General features: G+C 35.8%; 1 protein-coding gene across 1 annotated transcript in view; it reads right to left on the reverse strand.

Moving 5' to 3' along the window:
• Positions 1 to 24,515, reverse strand: part of MYO16 (myosin XVI) — a gene marked incomplete at its 5' end in the record, with an annotated part of 447,953 nt that overhangs the window by 321,877 nt on the left and 101,561 nt on the right. Inside the window, 3 exons of the mRNA XM_079779480.1 lie at positions 3,236 to 3,386; positions 17,032 to 17,185; positions 20,249 to 20,324. Of these exons, the coding sequence (XP_079635606.1) occupies positions 3,236 to 3,386; positions 17,032 to 17,185; positions 20,249 to 20,324 (381 nt within the window). The remainder of the gene's footprint in view (positions 1 to 3,235; positions 3,387 to 17,031; positions 17,186 to 20,248; positions 20,325 to 24,515) is intronic.

The raw sequence follows: 24,515 nt of genomic DNA on the forward strand, positions 1-24,515 counted from the left end.
ATGAATCAAGAGCAGATAAGTTAGTGAACAGAGGACTCAACCACTCTAGCAAAACCTAATAGATAGTCTATACAAATAATAACAATAAAATAATGAATACATCTTGCTGAGTTTTTATTTTACTCTTGGCAAAATGCTGTCACCTTACAGCCTTAATCTTTTGTCATCTTTCTAACAGCCATATAAGGTCAGTATTATGTACCCATTTCACAGTCGGGGCTTAGTGAGGTTAAAGAATTTCCATAGTCAAGAGTTCCAGTAGCAGCCTTAAACCAGAACAAATCTGTATGACTCCATCATCCTCTCTCTTTTCTTCCAGGATAACATGCCTTCACTAAATGGATTAAAAATTTGACCTAATTTTAAGCTTTAACTATTCTCAAAGGAAAGATGAGAGAAAAGACAATAGGAAGGTAGGAAACTAGAAAGAGTATAGAAGAGGGCAGGGCATGAGAGAGGAGGGGATAACAAAACAAAATTGGAAAAGAAGGAAAAATGTCTTACAAATTTTTCAGCAACTTCAGAAAAATTCTACATTCTCACAGATATTATAATAGCAATTGTTAATGTTGGTGATTATCAGAACCACAAAAAGTTCAAATCAGCCCAGCCGGCATGGCTCAGTGGTTGTGTGTTGACCTATGAACCGGATCACAGTTTGATTCCCAGTCAGGGCACATGCCCGGCTGCAGGCTCAATTCCCAGTGCTGGGCGTGCAGGAGGCAGCCTATCGATGATTGTCTCTGATCATTGATGTTTCTATCTCTCTCTCTCCCTTTCCTTCCTCTCTGAAGTCAATAAAAATATATATTTTTAAAAATTTAAATCAAGCCTTGACTATTCATTTAATCAGTTACCATTTGACATGACCTACATTTTATAAAATCTTGGAAGGAGAGATGCTGTGGCCTTTGTTTCAATTCAAAATTTTTTTCTACATTATATATTTCTCTTTAAAATGTTAATCAGAATGTTACTGCTTTAACAAGTCTTTTCTAAAGCCCTCGTATGGGATATAAATGTATGATCCAGGCAGGATTCTTCCTCTGTTTTTCCTCTGGAGAGAATCACCGATGCACCTCATGGCAAGAACGTATGACAGCGTAATGCCCACAATGGAAGACATGGGTGAATAATAAATAGATAATATACAAACCTAAAACCTGAATAAGCTATTCCATCTTTAGTACCAAATAAACAGAATATGGTTACAACCGCTTTTCAGGTCTAGGATACAATTACAAAGAGCTTATATTAAAAAAAGAAAACTCATTCTACTTATTAAATATAAAAGGATTATATGTGATATTATGTTGTGAATTTCTTCTCATTTTTTTTAAAGACCTTAGTTTTTCAGAGAAGTTTTAGATCCACCACAAAATTGAGAAGAAAGTATAGAGATTTCCCATATACCTCTGGCCTGACATACATAGTCTGCCTAGTTATCAACATCCCCACTGAGTGGTACATTTGTTACTATAGATGAAGCAAATGACACATCATAATCACCCAATATCCATAGTTTACATCAGGGTTCACTCTGGGTGTTGCATATTCTGTGGGTTTTCAAAAATGTGTAATGACATGTATCTGCCACTATAGTATCATAGGCAGTAGTTTCTCTGCCCTAAAAATCCTCTGTGCTCCTCCTAGTCATTCCTCCTCCACACAACTGCTGGCAACCACTGAGCATTTTACTGTCTCCATAGTTTTGTCTTTTCTAGAATGTCAAGTAGTGGAATCAGAATATATGTAGCCTTTTCAAAGTAAATGTGTACTTTTATTATATGTACCTAAAGTTACAGGAAGCTCGTAAGACCCTTAAGAAGGTTAAGAAACAACTTGGCCTTAAATTTTCCTAACGTTCAATTTGCCTACTGCCATGGACTGAATTGTGTTCCCCACAATTCATATGTTGAGGCTCTTGCTGCCAATGTGACTGTATGTGGAGACAGGGTTTTAGGAGATAATAAAAGTTAAATGAGGGTATGGGTTAGGTGGGACCCTGATCCCACAGGGTTGGTATCATTATAAGAGATGCCAGCGAGTTTGTTCTCTCTCTCCGCCATCTCCGCCATCTGAGGACACAGTGACAAAGCAGCCATCTGCAAGCCAGGAAGAGGGCTTTCACCAAAAACAGGCTCAGCCAGCACCTGGATTTTGAATTTCCAGTCTCCGGAACGTTGAAAAATACATTTCTGCTGTTTAAGCCACCCAGTTTGTGGTTTTATGTTATCGTAACTTGAGCAGATGAATATGGCTAATAAAATTCAAAAGTATTTCAAATGTTTTGTGGTTTTAGTTATTTTAAAATAGAAATTAATGAGATGAAGAAAATTTGAAAAGCCTTTAGAAAACATAGTTAAAATACCTTTAAAATATTCATAGATACATTGAAACATGACATTTCAAGGATTATTCTACCATTTATAAAATACTCTGCCATTTATAAAACACAACACATATACAAATCATTTATTTCTATGAAAATGATAACATAAAATACATTAAATTCTGTAACTCCAAGCTTATTAAAATGATCCCACATAACTTGGGCACTGGAATATGCACATGTGCACATAGATACATACACAATACAACATCACAGTTACTTTTAAGAATAAATGATTCTGATTGGTTTGTCTTCCTTCTTGTGGAAAATATTTGGCTATTTGAAGGAAATAATTATTAAAATGATGACCAATGAAAGAACTAGAAATATTCAGGAATTAATATATTGGCTGAGCTTACAATCCTGATAAATAAGTTCAAACTGTAAATTCAAGTCCTAGCTGGTTTTTCTCAGTGGTTAGAGCGTTGGCCCAAAGACTAAAGGGTGACGTGTTTGATGCCAGTCAAGGGCACATACCTCGATTTCAGGCTCAATCCCCAGCCCCAAAGCGTGTGTGGGAGGCAACCAATCGATGTGTGTCTCTCACATCCATGCTTCTGTCTCTCTCCCTCCCTTCCACTCTCTCTAAAAAAATCAATGAAAAGGAAAAAATATCCTCTGGTGAGAATTGATTTTTTAAAAAGACAGTATATTCAAATCTTTCTAAAACACAATAGCAGTATGTTTGTTAATGGACAGTAAAACACAATAACATTTCATAAATAAAATTTTAAAATACTAACCTATGCTTTCATTAAAGTTTCTCTGAATGGACATCAGTGGGTATTTGTTGTGGGACATAACAGGACACAATACTAGCAGACGCACATGGGGTGTAATTACCTGCTCAGGCTTGGTGGGGCCGTTCACAGTGGCGCTTTCAGGAGAGCTGTCCTGAGACTGTTTCTTGCATAGGCCTTTTGTTGCATCTTTGAACATAATGTCTTTTTCCAACAAACTGTCTTGCTTGGCAATTGGCCACACCAGGGGACTGCTACAGGAAATAATCAATACTAGAATTAGTCTTCTTCCAACATGGCTATATAAATCAGAAATTACCACGACAGGACATCTCAATTATAGATAGTTGTTTTATTCAAGAAGGAAACAGTTTCTCAATACTGTAGGAAAAAAACACAGTGGGAAATCTGTAAGCCTTTCTGTTAGCTCTGAAGTTCATTCAATTTCACATTGAAAAGAAAAACATATTCAACTTGAGAAGACTATATTTACAAATGTATGTATGACTAATAGATAAATCAATAAGCAATTTAAAAGCTAAAGTTGACACACCTGACTAAACTAGGAAAGATATTTAAATGTGAAACTGAATAATAAACAAGTAAAGGCAAAACTAAACAATTAATTAAAATGCTGTACATATAGGATTTAAAATATGTTATAGCATCGTTGGCAATAGAGTTTGTAACTAAATAACAATAGGGTACTAAGAGAGAAGTGACGTGCATAAGATTGCAATATTAACAAAATAATGTTTTATTATTTCTATACAGCTCAATCTAGCCAAAAAATAAAGTAAAAGCTGCTTCATGGTTTTGTTATGCTATAGACTACATTGCCCAAAGAAATGCTGTAATGTTCATAGAAAATAAACACATCTAAAAGTTGAATTTTCATTATAACATTTTAATATTTAGATTTTAAAATATATTTTCCTGTTATCAAACAAGCAGAAATACATACATAGTTAATCAGGTGCAGTATATGCAAACCTAATTATTTCATGTAGTCTACAATAGTAGTTGCGGTTCTAATTGAAGTGCAATGCACTTATTTTGGCTTTTTAAAAATTCAAGTTTCTTGAGTTATATTTACATATAGTAAAACTCACACATTGTAAGGTTACAATTCAGTACGTTTTGAATTGTATATATACATTTAATGGTGTGACCAACATAATCAGCAATACATAGAATTTGTGTCTGTGATCACCCTTCAGAGTCAATTATCCTCCTTTGCCTCCTGGCCCTTGCAACCACTGATACTTATTTTTGTCTTTTCCAAAATGTCATATGAAAGGGGTCAGAGTATGTAGACTTTTGTGTATGGCTACATTTAACTAACAATGTTTTTGAGACTCATGTTGCTGCAGATAGCAATAGTTTTGTTTTTCATTGCTGAGTAGTGTTCTACTGCAGGATATACTACACTTTGGCTAACCATTCACCAAAGATTTGGGTTGTGTCCAGTTTTTGTCAATTGTGAGTGGAGCTTCTATACACATCCGTATACAGGTGTGTGCACAGACATATGCTTTCATTTACCTTGGTTAAATATCTAGGAAAAACCACACAGTTTCCAAAGTGGCTGTACCATTTGGCGCTTCCCAGCAATACGTTGGAGTTTCACTTGCTTCACATCGGTGCCAATACTTTTTTTTTTCTTATTGAATTTATTGAAATGACAATGGCTAATAAAATTACATAGGTTTCAGGTATACAATTACCAATACTTTTAAAAAATCCATTCTAGTAAGTGTGTTAGTGGCTTCTCACTGTGGTTTTACTTTGCATTTCAATGTGCTTATTTGAGATAAGTTTGTCTTCTTTGGAAAAGTGAATGTTCAAGTCTTTTGACTATTTTTCACTGGTTCTTTGTTGTCAGGTTCTTGAGTTTATATATTTGGATTCAAGTCCCTTATCATATACATACTTGGCAAATATTTTCTCCCAGGCTGTGTCTTGTCTTCATTTTTTTAAAAAAATATTTTGTTATTGATTTCAGAGAGGAAAGGAGAAAGATAGAAACATCAATGATGAGAGAGAATCAGTGATTGCCTGCCTCCTGCATACCACCCACTGGGGACCGAGCCTACAACCCAGGCATGTGCCCTAACCAGGAATCAAACCGTGACCTCCTGGTTTGCAGGTAGAAGCTCAACCATTGAGTACACTCGCTGGGCTATCTTCATTTTTTAACAGTATGTTTCAAATAATTTTTTCCCTTATGGTTTGTACTTCTTATATCTTATTTAAGAATTCTATTCTGAACCCAAGATGAACATGGTTTTCTTCCAGAAATTTTAGATTTTTATGTTTTACATTTAGGTCTATTATTCATTGCAAGTGACTTTTTGCATATGGTGCTATATATGAGTTGTGGTTCATTTTTTTTTTTCATGTAGCTATCCAAATGTTCCAGCATCATTTCCGAAAAGAACATCTTTCCCCAACCAATTACCTGAATATGTTTGTTAGAAATCAATTGACCAATTAATGTATTTTAGGACACTCCATTGCATTCCATTGATATGACAGTCTATTCTTACACCAATATTATACTGTTTTGATTAATGAACCTTCAGAGTAATGCTTAAAACCAGGTAATGTGAGTCTCCAACTTTTCCTTTATAAAAATTATTTTGAATATTTGTGGTTATTAGCATTCTTACATAAATTTAGAATCTATATGTCAGTTTTTATAAACATGCTTGTTGGGATTTTTATTAGCATTGCATTCATTTGGTAAATCAATTTGGGGGAAATTTACATGTTAACAATGTTAAATTTTGTCATTCCTAAGCACGTGTATATTTCTCCATTTATGTTGATCTTCATTAATTTCTATCACCAATATTTTATGGTTTTATGGCATCAAAATCTTACAAGTAATTTGTCACATTTATCCTGATGTATTCCATGTTTTGATGCCATTGTAAATGTATTTTTAAATTTCAGTTTCCAGTTGCTGATTGTTAGTATATAGAAATATAAACAATTTTGTATCTTAACCTTGATAGGGAGGAAGAGAGGAATTTGAAGGGCTTCTTTCAGTAATCACAATGTCTCACTGTTTTGCAGCCCATCTCTATGCTCTGTCGTCCAACTCTACTGTAATCTATGAACGCATGAGTAAAGACAGACTCATAAATGGCCACATTAGAGCCAGACCTAGAGGAAAAGCAGAGATAGCTAAAGAACATGTTTACAGAAATGTGAAGTCAGTTTTATTTCCTTTAATCTCTGCATGCTGATGCTTTAAAGTATTTCAGTCAATGAAGATATTTTTATGTAGGTGTGGGGGACATATATTAAAAAGAGGCAGCATGATGGTCTAGTATGGCTACAACAAGCATACGTTTTTGAGTCAGAAATTCTACACAGTATGATGTCTGGCTCTGCCACCTTGGGAAGTTATAGAAGCATTCCATAAAACCAATCCATAAAAAAGGCTTGTAGTGAGGGATTGCTAACATAAAACACATAAAGGGCTAAGCACAATGACTATGGTAATAGCAGGCAATAAAGCTAACTGCTATTTGTAAGTGTCCAGAACTGTGACATTTCTGGGATTTTACTCTACTTACAAGCTCTGACAGGTTAGCTTGCTACTCTCTCATGGGTGGGTGCAGAAAACAAGAGAGCCCTGGGTCAGAGACAGAAAACTTTATTACTCACAGCAAACACAGTATCCAGAGCTTCATGTTGGCCCAAATTCTCCTTGCCCCTATCCCATAAAGTGTGGGTGTGGTCATCACCAGTGCACTTAAATGGATGCCTATGCAAGCAGGGTGTTGTGTTGTAGGAGAGAAACCTAGCAAAGAGTCAAGTACTTTTTTAAAAAATATACTTTTATTGATTTCAGAGAGGAAGGGAAAGGGAGAGAGTGATAGAAATATCAATGATGAGAGAGAATCATCAAACAGTTGCCCCCTGCATGCCCTACACTTGGATCAAGCCTGCAACCCAGGCATGTGGCCTGACCAGGAATCAAACCTTAACCTCCTAGTTCATAGGTGGATGCTCAACCACTGAGCCACACGGGCCAAGCTCAAGTAGTTTTTGAGCAAACAGCAAACATTGTACCAAGCAGCAGATGAGCCAGTGCCCTCCTCTGGGGGTGAGTGCTCTGGTAGTCTGTGAACTACTTAGGCACCTGTATGACTATGTACCTTGCAGTCTAACAAACTGAGCAAGAATGTGGAGAGTGCCCAGGGCACATATCCCTCCCAGTAGTAAGCTTGTTAATTTTAAAAATTCACTATAAAAAGAGAATGTTATAATGCTTAAAAAATCTTAATATCCAGATCTTTTTGAATCTAATGATAAAATATCCATAACTCCCAAAGAAGCCTTATTTCTTCCATGAGCAACTTTGGAACAATGCCTGTCTCCTCAAACTTGTATTCTTCATTTTTAGGGCTCCCAAGAGTGTGCCCTATGCTTCTTTGGCATGAGAGCCTTTCAGATATTTGAAGACAGTTGTGGGTTTCCCTAAATTTTCAATAGTTTAAGTGAGCCACTACAAAATATTTAAATAATTATGTGGTATTTAATGTGCGATAGTCTAAGTAATCTACACATATTCACTCATTATTTGAAAAACAACATTATAAAGTGGGCACTATTTTTATAACTATTCATAGATGAGTAAACGGAGGGCCACCTAGAAGAACTTGGTCTGGACACAGCATGCAACAGTTGAGCTGAGATTTGAGCTCCAGAGCTTGTGTTCTTAACCACCATGTCACACTGCCGTCACCTAAAAATCCACCCTCACATCTGTCAAAATATGTCCTTACATATCTTTCCTTATCTAAATAATCTCATTTTTTTCTGGAGATTTAAAGTGGTTTTGCATATTAATAAAGCAGCAGTTTGATAGTTCGGTTAGAAACTAGAAAGACAGTTCATTAAATACATAAAATCACCAATTATAAAGGATTTGTAAAAGGAAGAAACAGTGAGTTTACTACAATAACAGGCTCCTTGAGAGCTACAGTAGGAAAGAAGACTGGTCCAGGAATACAGCCACCTCCTTCTCAGTCAGTTTTTACCTCAAGTTGGCCTGACCAGGTAAGGCCTTCACAGTCTCTGGGCCACAGTTTCCTCTTTGTCAAATGCAGAAATTAGACTGGGTGATAACTAAGTGTATAGCAAGCTCTATGATGCCAATATATAATCTTTCTTCATATCTTTTCACCTGCATTTTTTTAAGATGATTTACACATTCAACAATACTATAGGTTATATACTCTAGGATCTATTACTAACAATAATTGCAAGTAGCAGGTTACAAATATTCTCTTATTTATATAAGAAAAAAATGACTCTAAATAAAATTTAATTAAATGGCAATATATTAATTAGTAATGCACACATTTTCTATAAGAAAATGCAAGTAATGTACTAGGCTGATGGTGTGTGATAATGTTTTAAACAAATATGGAACAATTTTTCTTTATGTCTCTATTCCACTTTTTAACTGAAACACATTTTATGTATAATCCTTGTGCTTAACAATAGCATTCAAATGTTAACTGTTATATATTTAAATTTTCACTGATCATCAATTTTTGGAATATAGGCATGTATTAAAATGCTATTTTTCTTTAAAAAGGAATAATTTTAAATTACCATTGGTATTTACTTTAATACTCATTAAATATTTATCAATTATGCAATATATTTGTAAGATTATTTTTTTTAAATGAGAAGCATTTGTATATATAGAGCAAACACTGAACTTAAAAATGAAAAAGAACATATAAAGGATAGGAGAAATACAATAATTACTAAAAGGTTCATAAAAAAGTGGACTAATAATAAAGGACTTAACATTCCATTCATTTCAACTAAATTATGGAGTCTTCTTCCCAACTCTTGATCACTGACCTGGTTCTTCTAGCAATTATTTTCATTGTAAATTCTTTGTCTGCCACTTTGAGATGTAAATCTTCTGCAACCCAGCAATGCCTTTCTCAAGGACTTGAGAGTCATCCCTTTGACATGCAATCATAGGAAAGATAAAGCCCTTCTCCCAGTCTCTGTGGAGGTAGGATCCCAACTTCCATAAATGTGAACTGGCAAACAAGAATGACCTAATCACACGGACCAAGGTTCCTCAGAACATCCTCCATCCAGCACTTTCCCACTAGCTCACCCCAAGCTACAAAGCTATCTGGCCTTTTGTTTCACAGAGTTGAGCTCCTCTCTCTCTCTTATTGCAATTCTATTGGATAAAGTCTTTCTTGCATTTTTAATTTCTCTGGTTCATTTTTTCTCATATGATAATGAGTGGGGGGGTTTTCTTGCTTCAGGATGAACTTTCCAAATTGTCTTCAATGAGGAAATATTATTTTGATTATAAAAAGAATTATTAGGGACAGAAATTTATTCGTGAGAAACAGAAAAAAATAGGATTGAAATAGTATATTTTCTAAAACAAGGCTTTTGGTATGACAGGCTCAATAAACATAAAGAAAATGGAATAGGTATCATCTAAGCGTACTTTAGGTTAATGCAGAAGAGACTGTGGGGCGAGTTAGATGGGACTATAACAGCAGACAACCAATTTCTAAACTCTACTGGATTTAGTCAAGACTTACTTATTTCTATGAACATAAAAGGCATGCCATGCAGAACAAGTGTGCCTATAGGAACTGAGATTTTATTTCTGAAAATGGAAACAGGAGCATAATAAAATGAAACTAACAAAGGCAACAATTATTGGCCATTATATCTAAAGCAATTTTAGAAAACCATAAAGAACAAATAAAATTGACTCTACTGAGATATATTAGGCCAATGAAGACAAAAATCTATTAGAAACAAATGTGAAGAAATGGCATATGTGGCTCAGTTATTTTGTTGGTTAAAGTAATGGACTGAATAAATACTTCTCAATTTTAACACTTGGAACATAGCTACATAAGTTATTTATTATAGGGAATTTGGGATTTTCTGCATCTATAAAATAAGAGAATGATCCAAAAATTAACATTAAATGAAATACTTCCTGGAGAGTTTTAAATTAATTGATTTCTTTCTTTAGTACCCCCCCCCCCACACACACACACAAATGACTTTAGTTTTTATAAGAAAAAATATTTATAATTTAAAAAGCCACTTTGGTAAAATATGACATGTCTAAAACCCAAAAAATAATTTCAATGTGTGATTGTGGTAGGATTAAAATTTATATTGCTTTTACAACATCTCATATTCATCTCAGTAGTTCTCAATAGATACCTGCAAAAAAATTTAATCCAAATGCGACAAGTATTACATTTGCTTGAAGAGCTGAATAGGTATTTAATATATGATATTTATAGGAAACAATATTATTATTCATTAAGTATGATGTTTAAAGCCAATCACCAAAGTCTGAGGTGTAACTGAAATTGCTTTCTTTACATGAAGCTTGAATAAGAAGATTTCACTCTAAATATTATTGCTTCTCAAAAGGGAAGTCTCTAAATAAGACACAGTTTCCTTTTTTAATAAGTGCCAATATTTTGAAATGGACTTACATATTATTTCTTTCATACATGAAGCTAGTAGAAATGAAGAATGTTTCGGATCCCTGGAAACTTTTATTAAACAGTAGTAATAAACTTTGATATACAAACACGAAGGTTCTGATGGAAGTGCCTTGTATGTCATGAATCCCTCTGGACCACAAGCTAATAAAGTCCAGATTGCTCACAGCCAGCCACAGCTCCCCTGATATCTATAACAACCTTACAAGGACCTCCAAATGAAATGAAGACTCTGAAGAATCTAGAACTAGGTGTCTGGTCAAACTTTATCTCAGGTGATGCTATTTTACTGCGCAATGGTCACTGAGACTGCTGATTTTGAAGATGCTTGGGTCATCAGGGTCAGTAGTAAATTTTCAACAACTGTCTTAGAGGTGTAACCAGAGATATGATGCTCAACCAGCAGAAGTGAGGGAATTAATGTCTGTAGTGCAGTTCTACCTAAGGGTCTTAGAATAAAGTGCACTTTGCAGTGCTTATCTGGGCATCTAAATTACAAGGAGCCATTTGCACAATGACTGTCCTCATGTGCAGTGATTAGGCATGGGCCAAATGCTAGCTCCCTCTTATGCATAATTTTTTTTAGATCTGCATGGCAAGATTGTGCATACCATGAGGCTATGAAGATGCTGCGACCATCTTCCTGAGCTGGTTCCTGCAGTAGGCTGGAGAACAGGAACAAAGAATTCAAAGAACTTGGATTCTAATTGCAGTTGCCACTGATTAGCTATATCCTCAAGTCTGTCACACCTCAGGGCTTCTGTTTCTCTGTAAATAAAATGTGGATAATTATGCCTATCCATCCTAAGTCCTGGAGTTGAAATGAAGACCAATGGAAATGATTATTAAAATTGCTTTGATATGTAAACCATATTTATTTTCCATTGAGGAACAAAGGCAATAGAAAAAAAAATCACTGTGTAGCCACAAGTTGGCTTGCTTTTTAAAGAATACAATAAGTTGAGCCTGTTTCATAAAATGTGGTACCTTCAAGGCTTTCCACAAAATCTACTTAAGCCTATTGTTAGTCTCAGGCTTTACTGTGGTCAAGAAGGAAACAAAAGTCATACTGTGCCACTCAAAAATCCCCACAGGGTATTTCTCTTTGGAAATGGCTACTTGGCTGAAACCACCCTAGGATTTCTTCCTGTCCTCAATTCCCTTTTCCTATAGCCCTCAGCCCTGCTCAGTTCTGCCCCCTCTTAGACTTTTCTTAGTGCCACACAGAGCAATACCTTCTCTCCATCCCAAGTTCCAGATGACTCAGAAGCACTGGAGACCCACACCTTAAGCAACCTAATCAAAGGATGCAAGCTGGTCTTCTCTGAAATTGGATTTTCTTTCCAGCTGACTAGAAAATAAGGTTTTCGGCATATGGTTATAATCAGTTGCAAAGCACCAAGCTGAGAGCCTAATTCTATTGTCTTCTAGTCAGTAGCCAGAGGCCTTTATTCTTTAGATGATTTGCTGACAGTTCACAGATGAATAAAGAACATTATTTTTTTCTTTTTGTCATTTCTCTGGCACTTATGTAGTATTACAATGAGCCAGTTACTGCTCTAAGCACTTTTATAAATATTAACTACTCAGCTATTCATCAAGAACAAGCCCAGGAGACAAGCATCATCAATCACCACCATCATCGCTCGGTGGTGTACTGCAGAACCATTTTGAGGCTGACCACCTAGAGTTAGCATAGAAGCCACAAGTTAAGGTCATCATCTCCAACAAGGCTGCCACCACTTCAGATGCCAGCCACACATTTGGGAATCTCTATGCCATCTACCCTTGGACCAAGTAGCTATAACTTTTGGGGTTCCCATAACCCCCCTCAGGTTAGATAATTCACTAGAACTCACAGTACTCAGGAAAACAGTATACCTGCTATTATTACAGCTGTGTTATAGAGGATACAAATCAGGACCAGCCAAACAAATAGAGGCACAGGGTGCAGCTGGGAGGGTCCTGAATGCAGAGCTTTCATGTCCTCTCCCAATACCCGGAATATTGATCTGTTCACCAACCAATAAATCCATCAAGCTTGTTGTCAGAGTTTTTATTGGGGTTTCATTATGTAGGCATGATGGACTCTATCATTGGCCATGTGTTTGAACTCAGTCTCCAGTCTTTCTACCCTTCTGGTGGTCAGACTGGCTCAATGCCCCCGTCTTTTAATCACATCATTAGATTTTCTGGTGTGACCAGCCCCCTCCTTGAATCATAAATGTAAGTTTTATCTAAGAGAATCTATATTAGCAGGCATTTAAGTATGATCCAAGGGGCTTTTGAATAACAAAGACACTTGAGAATTCTAAGGGGAGACTCCCCTCTCAGGAGATAGCAATAAAGGCCTGGCTAAATAGCCATATTTTACACTTGAGGAAAAATGTGGCAAAGAGTTCCATTACGTTACCCAAGCCCCAGAACCAGTAAGTGCAAAGCCCAGTAAGGGAAACCTCTCCCAGATTACAGACTGTCGTCTGAAGTTGGCATACTAAACAGTCAACCTAAATTGACGATGTGTCGCAGCTAAAGCTGACTGACCGCAACAGTGAAATTCAGTTAACAATTTCCTCTTTAAAGCCAAATCAGAACTTTTAAAATCACAAATAAAAAGGCCCTTATCACAGCAAAAGAAAGCATCAACAAAACAACAAGAAAGCCCACTGCATGGGCGAACATACTTGCCGATGTTATATCTGATAAGGGTTTAATCTCCAACATTTACAGGGAATTCATACAACTTAACAAAAGGAAGATAAAAACCCAATCAAAAAATGGGCCATGGACCTAAATAGATACTTTTCTAAAGAGGACATAAGAAAGGCTGAGAGAAATGAAAACATCTTCAAAGTCACTAATCATCTGAGAGATGCAAATCAAAACAACAATGAGGTATCATCTCACACCTGTCAGAATGGCTATCATCAACAAATCAACAAAGGACAAGTGCTGGCGAGGATGCGGAGAAAAAGGAACCCTCCTGCACTGCTGGTGGGAATGCAGACTGGTGCAGCCACTGTGGAGAACAGTAAGGAGTTTCCTTAAAAAGTTAAAAATGGAACTCCCATTTGACCAGTGACCCCACTTCTAGGAATATATCCCAAGAAGCTAGAAACATCAATCAAAAAGGATATATGCACCCCTATGTTCATAGCAGCACAATTTACAATAGCTAAGATTTGGAAACAGCCTAAGTGCCCATCAGCAGATGAGTGGATTAGAAAACTGTGGATATCTACACAATGGAATACTATGCTGCTGTAAAAAGGAAGGATCTCCTACCATTTGCAACACCATGGATGGAGCTGGAGAGCATTATGTTAAGCAAAATAAGTCAGTCAGAGAAAGGTAAATATCACATGATCTTACTCATTTGTGGATTATAATGAACAACATAAACTGATGAACAAAAACAAATCCAGAGACAGAGAAGCATGAAACAGACTGTCAAACCTCAGAGGGAAGTCAGGGGAGGGGGGGTTAGGGGAGAGATCAACCAAAGTACTTGTATGCATGCATATAAGCATAACCATAGGATATAGACACCAGGGGGGTTAGAGCATGAGCTGGGGTGGGGGGAGCAATAGGGGGATAAGGGCACATATGTAATACCTTAACCAATAAAGAAAGGGGAAAAAAAGGTCCTTCTCACAGAAACAATGTAAGATTGGGTATATTTATGTGTGTTGACTAAGGTCACTAAAGTCTGAGCACCAGACAGTGATGTAAAAAGGACAGTGATAGCAAGTACTTTTAGGTATTGTGTTGAGCGTTAAATAGCATTATCCATGTAAACCACTTTGCACAAGTCCTGACACCTTCTAATTGCACAACAAAAAGCTTTTATTGTTCTTATTATAAATTATCATTACTGTTAATATTAATAAGTGAAAACCCACAATTGTTTAGTAAATTACTCTATTTAGGCATTGTGCAGAATTTTTGTGACTTCCAACTCAAGAACTCCATGAAATAGAAAATTAGAAACAAAAGTTAGCATATATCAGAACTTCTCCATGATTGAAAACCCTAGGAGAGCATTTCCATGTTCAAATACCAAAGGGCATATTCAGCAGCAGCTGGTTCCGTAGCAGCAATAACAGTATTTAGGCACTAAGATAAATATATATCTAAGGACAGAAAAGACAGCACAGAGAGGAGGCACCCAGTCAGCAGGAAAGAAAGAATGCAGTAGGGAACAGCAGTCAAATATGAGAAGAGTTGTTGTAAATTTAAAGCAGAGAGAGGAAACCTACAAGCTTTACAAATAGAGACCAGATAGGGAATATTATACTTGGAAGGATCTTGGAGTTAAACCTAACCTGCTCATTTGAGACATGAACTTGAAAATCAGGCAACAAATAAAGACCATAATAATGTTCACTGGATCGAAGAGAGATTAGAAACATGAAATATGGGATAATCCAATAATGTAGGAATATCCTATTGATTATATATTAAAACAAAGAAAGACATTTACTAATAATGGTGGGACACAGTAAAAGTGATGTTCTTATTCTAGCTAATTCATGATTTATCACACAAAATAAGGCTTAGAACATGGAATAAGATAACCCATGAATGTTCTTAGCATAGTGTCTGACATAAAAATTTACAACAAAGTTAAAAAAATACAATCCAGCCCTGGTAGGGTGGCTCAGCTGGTTGAAGCATCAGTTGGTTGTGGGTTCCATTTCCAATCAGAGCACATACCTAGGTTGTGGTTTGAACCCTGGTTGGTGCACGTACTGGAGGCAACTGATTGATGTTTCTCCCTCACATAGATGTTTTTCCCTATCTCTCAAGTCAATAAAACATATCTTCAGGTGAGGATCAAAACAACAATCCAATCCAATAATGAATATATCTTAGTATTAAGTAGAGGTCAGTGTATTTACATATGGCTTTAGCCTCTGATTTATCTAGATTAATTTTAAACTAAAAGTGTTTTTGAATGCCAGCGAGATGGAACAGGCTCTGAAATAAGATTTTTTCCTCTTTGAGCTCACATATTCATTATAACAGCCTTGGGGCATGTCTGTAGGCAGCATCTTTTCAAATTCCCAGGAAGAGAAATGGAGTCATGCTAATTCTGGGCCTCCTACATTTATGAAGCGGAATGAATTGTCTGAATCTGGGAAGGATTCAGGCCCTGTCCCATTCTTCTTGCAACAAGCCTTCCTGCAGAGAGCACAGCTCTTCCTCTTCCTCCGCACTGTTACCTGGTCTGGGAGCCCCTCCCTTGGGAGGCCTGATCTGGCTTCTAAGTGCCTTGTTGGTAGAGCTGCCTAACAATGGAATATACTCACAAACCCTTTCAGCTGCCACATTTAGCTATATCCTCCCATGTACCCTCTATCATTGAGTAGGTGTGATTTGGAATCCATTTTTCTCTTTGATTATTTCTCCAATTGTCCAGAAACTAGATAGTGCTATTTTTTCAAGGTCCCCTCAAATATCCCAAATACGTATTAGACATAATCGCCACTGTCAGAAAAGAAATGTGTTTGTACAAGGAGGTAACTGCCTCAAGGTCTCACTGGTTGTGCACAGCAGATTTTGCTTTCAACCTGAATTATATTTTATCTTTTTGCTTTATGTGTTTATTTCTTTTGTTGAGATATAATTCACAGAGCACAAAATACATGCTTTTAAAGTGTACACTTCTCTGCTTTTTATATTCACAGGTTTGTGTAACCACCTACTCCAGAACATTTCCATCATTTCCAAAGACTCACATCCATTCTGAGACACTCCTCTTTACCCCTTCAGCCCACTCCTGGAAAATACTAATATGCTTACTGTTTTCATGGATTTGACAATTCTGGATATTTCATATCAATGGGATCATATCATATATGGACTTTTGTTTCTCACTTTGTCCGTTTAGAATGATGTTTTTAAGGTATATCCCTCTTTCAGCACGTGTTAGTATTTAGGAGATATTTTAGACAACAAAAAAATAATCATTGGTTTTACACTTTAGAGAAAAAAATGAATATTTATATTTCCTACCTTGGGAAATTTAGCCATTATGGGTCATTGGAAACCTATGTATCCGTTTGGCTAAAAAACATGGAGTGTGTTTAAAATATTATCTCTGATCCCATTGTGACAAATATATCTAATTACTGAAATAGTAATGTTTTACAAAATCAGAGCATATTCATAAGAGTAGGCTAAACTCGTAATTGTCAACATGTATCTTTTGATAAATATATTAACATGTAGCTTCAATTTTATAGCTTTCAGTTGAGAGATAGGTTTAATATTGACTCCAAAATGAATGACTGGTGATTAGAGGGAAAGACAAGTGAGAATAATTAATTTCTCCTTGTATGAAGAAGGCACTTACAGCTTACTGGAAAGAGCTGGCAGGTCACGAAGGATCTCTTCGTAGGGTTCCTCTTGTGCTAAGGTAGGCACAGATAAAGGCTCTTCCATTTTTTCTTCCCAGGCAATTTCAGCTTTCAGCAGCATTTCCTCAATAAACTCAGATGCAGCGATATCTACACAAACCAATAAGAAAATCAGAAAAAAAGTGGACAGTGAGACCACAGAAAACTATTTACTTTCAATAGTTCTGAAAACGCTAAAATTTATCAGCACATGTAGCAAAAATAAAAACATTAAAAGTTTATGCCAGGAACAAAATCACAGTGCTGCCATTTAAAAATACTGCCTTTTTCACATTAGTGACATATTTAATTATAACTGAAATGAAAACATATAAAAATCATTTCACTATGAGGTGATGTGTAAAATGTAAATCATTGAGAGGCTAAGCTTGAGAGAACTTAATGTCATTTTATTGTCAGGAAACTCTTCCTTCATCTTGATGAATATGAAGCAAAATGATAAAAAATATATCTTCAGAATGACACGGCTATTATAAAACGTGTAGTAAGCATTCTAAAACATTTTACTAAATGGGTATATGTACAAATAAATAGCTGTGTATTAAAACAGTGTGTCTAGCCTCTCTATCTGAAGTATGAATTATTATAGTTTCTTATAAATTACACATTAATGGTGACATCTGAACATATCTGGATAGCAATAAAGATGGGAATTAATCAACTTATATTATTATTAACAAATGATACTGGAAATCAATAAATCCTGAGAAAATTTCACATTAATAACAATTAGGAAGCTAATGGAGTCACCTGTTCCTTTCAACCCTCGTAACTAAATTGCATGACCATCTTTGTCTATAAACTTGACTTATGTGGTTTTATGGGCTGGAAGCAGTAATTCACCTACCATAGGAAGGTATTTATACCAGGATTTTATCATCATTTACTTTAGGTTAAATCATAATCACATAATGAATAGGAGGCTGCTCAGTTTCTTTACCTAGGAAGATTATTTCTGCCTCACCTAACAGCTATGCCACAAATTGCTTTTATTTCCCCAAATAATTTTTATGTGTCCATTCCAAGTTTAAGAAACATAAAGCAGCAAGAACCTAATATGGTACTGTGATAATTTTCATTTGCTCAGTAAAAATATATGTCAAGTTCACTTTTCTCTGCACTATTGTTTTATTTGATTCATTCTTCTTGCTCTTGGATAAGATGCTGGGATATCCTGCATTTACTTTTAACCTCTCACTGCATTATTGGTCTTTGTCCCTTGTGTGTGAGAGAAATATTTTCATTCAATTAATAAATGTTTATTAGAGGGTCTACTATGATCACATCATTGTGTCTCTCATGACCAACATGGAATAGAAAAGGGGTTACGTTGATGGTAGACATGGCATGACCAACAGGGACAAAATTGTCTGAGTCACCATACACTATGCTGGAGGTGATCAGGCTGTGTCTAGACCAGGAATTTATTCATCCCCTAGGGCTCCAGAACTGTCCATGACCTTGGATGTCCGTTTGGCACAGTTGACACTAGACCTAAAAGTTGAAAGTGTGACAGATGGGAGCCTATGCAGTCAAGGGTCAATCATATTTAGTCCCTTCTCTGGGCAAGAAGCTAAGGATATGAAGTTGAAATTGTGATCTGTTAGAACTAGACTAGAGTTAACAGAAGGTGTGATATATTTCAAAATAAATATATTTATTAAAAAATAGAAGAAAACTATTAATTCATATTTATTAGACATACTTTTTTGTTCATGTTAAAATTACTACACTATCATTAATATTAGCCTGTTTTAATATTTGAGACTGTTAAGCTATTAGTTCTGTTTGTTAAATCATCAGTTTATTTTAGCAAAGATGAAAAAATCACTCAACAATAATACTTAATTCCAATAATGTGAGAAATAGAGCAAATCCCTCATCCTGCCTTAAACTAGAGGTTTATCAATTAATCATACTCCCTCCCATAAGTATATCAAATAAGAAATTTGAGGCTGGTAGCTGTAGCAACAAGAAGAATAAGTAAATATAAATTATTCAGATCAATTACTACCGTCAAATTTCTTATATTATTTTGTTCCTTATACTAGACTTTTCTCTTTGTTGTTTAGAATTATTTTTTAAAATATGTTTTTATTGATTTCAGAGAGAAGGAGGGAGAGGGACAGAGATAAAAAAAAATGATGAGACAGAATCATCAGCTGCCTGCCTCCTGCATACCCCCTACTGGGGATCGAGCCCAAAACCTGGGCATGTGCCCTAACTGGGAATTTAACTGTGACTTCCTGGTTCATGGGTGGACACTCAACCAAGGAGCCACACTGGTCGGGATAGAATTCTTCTTTTAATATACCAAAGTAATTTATGAGTAGTAGCATTGTCGTCAATTTGTCTAAAAGCTAAAAAATGAATGTTGCATCCATTTTTAAACTACATATATGAATATATAAAAGAACACTAGTAAAAAGAACTGTAGCCCTGGTTGGGTAGCTCAGTCGGTTATAGTGTCATCCCGATATGCCAAGGTTGCAGGGTCAATTCCTGGTCAGGGCACATACAAGAATCAACCAATGAATGCATAAATAAGTGGGAAAACATATCAATGTTTCTCTCTCCTTCTCTTTCTCTCCCTCCCTTCCTCTTTCTCTTCTTTTTTCTCTCTCTCTCAAAAATATATATTTTACAACTTTAGAAATTTTCAAAAATATATATTTTTAAAAAAATAAGTAACATTAAACTAAGTTTTTTAAACTTTTAAATTATCTTTAGCCCATTAATTAGTCTCTATTTCTAGCAGTATAAATATCTGCAGAAAAAAAATACTGTTATGTTACTATTTAAAAATACCCTAATGAACAAGCATGCATTAGGTCTGATGAGAAACTAGTTAACACAAAAGCAAAAAGATCTTTTGAAGTAATGACACTGCAGGAATCACTGCCCTGGAAGTTTAAGCCTGAAAAGCAAATTGTAAGAAAGAACACAGTAACCCATTAACGCAACTGCTCTCTAATGTCCCGTTGTCCTGGATCAGGGCATCTGAATTGTGAATCATATTAAACTGGGCTGGTTTCCACAGAGCTTCTCAGAGAGGCTGACTCTCATTTCCTAGCTACGCTCATGATGAACAACTTACATATGACAGGAAGGAAACAGTGACTGCTCAGTGGTCCCAGAACGCTCATAACCTACCTGAGGCCTTCTCTTCATTGCAGTTCAGAAGGTTTGGATTTGCCTGATGCATCAAAAGAAGTTTCACCAGGTTTGTCTGAAACATTAGAGATAATTGAAATAGGAAACATCATGCTGGATACTGAAGATTCATCAGTAAATAATACACATTCATGGCCTCAAGAGGCACACAGGTTGGAGAAATGAGAATGCATTAGCATAACTTCACAGTGTAGTCCTGCAAAGTTAGGTCAGATTTGACCACTTAACATTTTCAAGAACAGCAAAGAACATGTAAAGGATGTGCATGATGGCATATTACAGAATCTGAAAGAAGTTCACTCTGGCTTTATCCTCTAACCTGGTGGGAGGAAGCAGGAGAACTAGAGCTGGAGAGTTAAGCAGAAGCCCAGGTACATTGGGCTCATAAACTATTTTATGGCGTGGGCATTTCATGTCAATGGCAATGGAGAGGATGCTGAGTTGAAATAGTTTGATTATTTTTGTACTTAGAATAGTGTGGGGGAGGGGCAGGGAGCTCTGTTAGGAGGCTGGCAGGATAATCCTGATGTAGAGATGCTGAAGCACTGGATGAGGGTGAAGGCTGCGAGGACACACATAATTATAGCTCAAATTCATTTAGTAGGTAAGAGTTTTGGGGCTCAGTGGTTTAACAGATATGGGCGAGGAGAGGAAAAATAAGAAAAGAATAATGCCCAGTAAATGATGAAATAGAGAAGAGGGCAACAAATTGGAAATGGGAAAAAGAAGATGATCATTCTCTTTGTACACAAGTTGAGTTTGAAGGCAGGCTGACAGGGATTACCCTCTGGACAGTGGTCGTCTTGGGTCTGGAATTTGGGAGAGAAACGAGAGGAGAGGATGCTTTGGGAGACATGAACATGCAGAGTATTCTGTAGGAGGAAGACTCTTAAAGACATAAATATTGAGAAAAGAGAGAGCCTAGGACAGAGCACTGAGCTTGTCAATACTGTGTGCTCAGAGGGTCAGGAGGAAAACCAGACAGTGTTGTTTTTTCCAAAGCAAAGAAGAAATATCTGAAGAAAATACTCTAAATGTATCTCAATTCTTATATACTTAGGTAAAAATGTATTTGAAAATACAAATGACTCCTTTGAACATTAAGATATAGGAGTTGTGTGATATCAAGTACTTTTGAAGAGAAGTATATTTAGATTTCATCATTTCACAATTATTTTCTTATCTTTTACTGTAGTATTTCCAATGCTATTAACAACACTAAAATATGTACAAGGCTAGAATAAAATTTTATCTTATGTACAACTCTTCAAAGAATTGTTGCTCACATAACTTATTCAGGTCTCAGTTTTAGAGAACAGATATTTCTTTATACTCAATGAAAAAGTTAATGTACGTATAAAGGGAAGTTTTAAAATATATATGCCATCTAAGTATAACTGACAGTAATAAATACTGTAAATACTGTTATAAATTATAAACTACCTTCTCCATAAAGGTATTCATATTCATAAGATATTTATAAAAAACTGAAATTGCTGTGAATGTCTCTAAAAATGCCATGAGTCTTTCTAAAATGTTAGCATTTATCAAGTTTTTTTTTCTCAACTGAGATGCATTTATTTACAATAAATGTCTTTAGAGAGTTACAAATCTCCCATGCATACAAATTGATAATTCAAATAAAAACTGTTCCTAAAATATCATTTTCAAAATGAATATTAAGTGATATTTTATGGGTAAAGAATTTTTAAAATAATTCTAGATATTATATGGTATATTCTTGACAAAAAAATCAAGATATAATTTACTCAAAATCTTCTATTAACATAAATCTCTTAGTTACGTCCTTAGTTTGAATTGAGGAAGAATATTCTTGTTCTGGTGTCATATATCCTAACATTAAATCCTCACTCTAACGCTCAGCAGTAGAACTTTGCTTTCAGTTCCTGGTTGATTGATTTGTCCATTTAATTCCTTCAGTTACTCTGCTGACACAGGGATGGCTCAGTGGGCCATGCAAATCACATCTCTGCTGTTCTGGAGCTTATATTCTGGTGAAGAACCCATTCTAGTAAGTTAAATGGAGCAAAACTGAAAAGACATATATAATCTTCAGCTCCTATCCTTTGTACTAAAATATATAAGGACTTATAAAATACAGAAGCAATGGCTACTTGTTTCCTACAGAAGCAGAGGATAAAGGTGAAATTGTTTTAAAAATCTGACTCATTTGCACACTATAAATGGCCGTTGCTAGAAAACATTATGTTCAACATCTCTCTGTACAAATCCAGCAGCTGGATCAATTGACTAGGACATATGCTCTTTGACACTTCAGTGATGCATTTGCCTTCTTTATTCTCAAGCATCTTCTGAGCTATGTAACAATTCCCCTGTAAACAGATGTGTTGATGGTTCTCACTAATTGAAGACCCTGGGGCTCTGTGGAAGAAGGACTATTAAGGCTTATTAGGTTCACACAGCCAGCGAGTGGTAGCTGGTACTCAGAGCCAGTGAGGGGGCTATGGAAGTTCTCCAAACAAAGCTGGCTTAATCATTTCATTGGGCAGATTAAAATATAGGTGTGTTTGTGTGGTGGGGAAGAGTCTGGAGCATAGAAGAAAGTATAAGAAACTTTAAAAAAAAGTGAGGAATAATGGTTTCAAAAAGTTGGGGACAAATATTTTTCAGCTGGGTTAAAAAAAAATAAAGCCATTGGAAAGTTTCTTAAGTCACTTAATGTTAATAAATGACGAGTGTTGGAAATGTAGCTGGCACCCTAGAGAAGTAGTAATAAAAACATCAATCTTAATTACTCTGCATCTCCCAAAGCAAATGCACCTTTTGAATCATATTTTCCATGTAATTTCAATACCATGTTTCTCTAGGCTGAAAACATAGATTTAGAAACCCCAAACTTCAGAGAAAATCTTAACTATTTGTGACAGCATAGGTGGACCTAGAGGGTATTATGCTACATAAAATAAATCAGTCAGAGAAAGATAAATACCATATGATTTCACTTATATGTAAAATCTAAAGAACAATATAAATGAACAAACAAAACAGAAACAGATTCATAGACACAGACAACAGACATTTGATTCCCAGATGAGAAGGGAGTTGGGAGCTGGGTGAAAGGTGAAGGGATTGGGAGGATAAAATAGTCACAGGGATGTAAAGTACAACATGGGAAATATAGGCAATAGTACTGTAATAACTATGTGTGGTGCCTGATGGTTACTGGAAGTATCAGGGGAAACATTTTGTAAAGGATATAACTGTATAACCACTGTGCTGTACACTGAAACTAATACAAAATAATATTGAATGTAAACTGTAATCTATAATAATAAAAGCTTAATATGCTAATAAGACCGGACAACCTTCTGGACGAAGCCAGGGCTGCTAGGGAAGCCCGGGTCCCAGGTGCCCGCTGGCAGCCAGAGGGAAGCCCGGGTCCTGGGTTCCAGAGGGAAGCCAGTGCCAACAGCCGGGGGAAGGAAGGACTGCTCTTGCACAAATTTCGTGCATCGGGCCTCTAGTGGAAAAATAAAAGAAAACCCAAAGTTTGGAAGTTTTTCTAATGTGATTGGTAAATGGGGTGAGACTACTGATATCCACTAATTCTCTCTGCCTGTTTAATCACTGATTCTTCTATCTTATGACTTTTGTGTGACAGGAAACTTCAGGAGGCTTTAAGAAGGAAGTAGCAATTGAACTGGGCTTAAGTTCCTTATATCACTGAGGCATGGCAGGTATCACATCTGGCATATATGTTAATCAGAGAATGATGTTTTTATTGTTAAACATAACAGACTAAAATAACATTTTTAAAAATCTACTTTCATCACTAAAACAAGTTAAAAGTATGTGTACTATATAGCTAACCTGTCTTATTAGTTTAATATACTCCTTTATCTTTTGTCATGGATACATAAAACATGTCTCTCTCTCTCTCCAAGACACCATTTATCTGACCGTGATTTTGCTCCTTCTTCAGGATATAAGGGTGCCTAGTAAAAATTAATTTGTGCAATAGTATCTTCAGATGTATTAGCTACAGCAAAAAGTCAATTGAGAGAAAGAACTCTGCTACCCATCCTTCATTCGTTAAAATGAAATATAATTTATGGAGAAAAATAAAATATAAAATGTAATTTTACTTTACATCTGCTAGCTGTAGAAAACAAACAGAATTATGACAGACTCATGAAACAGTAAACTTATAAAAACTATATAATATTAAGAACACTGTGTTAAGTCCATATTATAAAGGATATTT

The sequence above is a fragment of the Cnephaeus nilssonii genome (assembly GCF_951640355.1).
Source record: "Cnephaeus nilssonii genome assembly, chromosome: 8".
NCBI lineage: Eukaryota > Metazoa > Chordata > Mammalia > Chiroptera > Vespertilionidae > Cnephaeus > Cnephaeus nilssonii.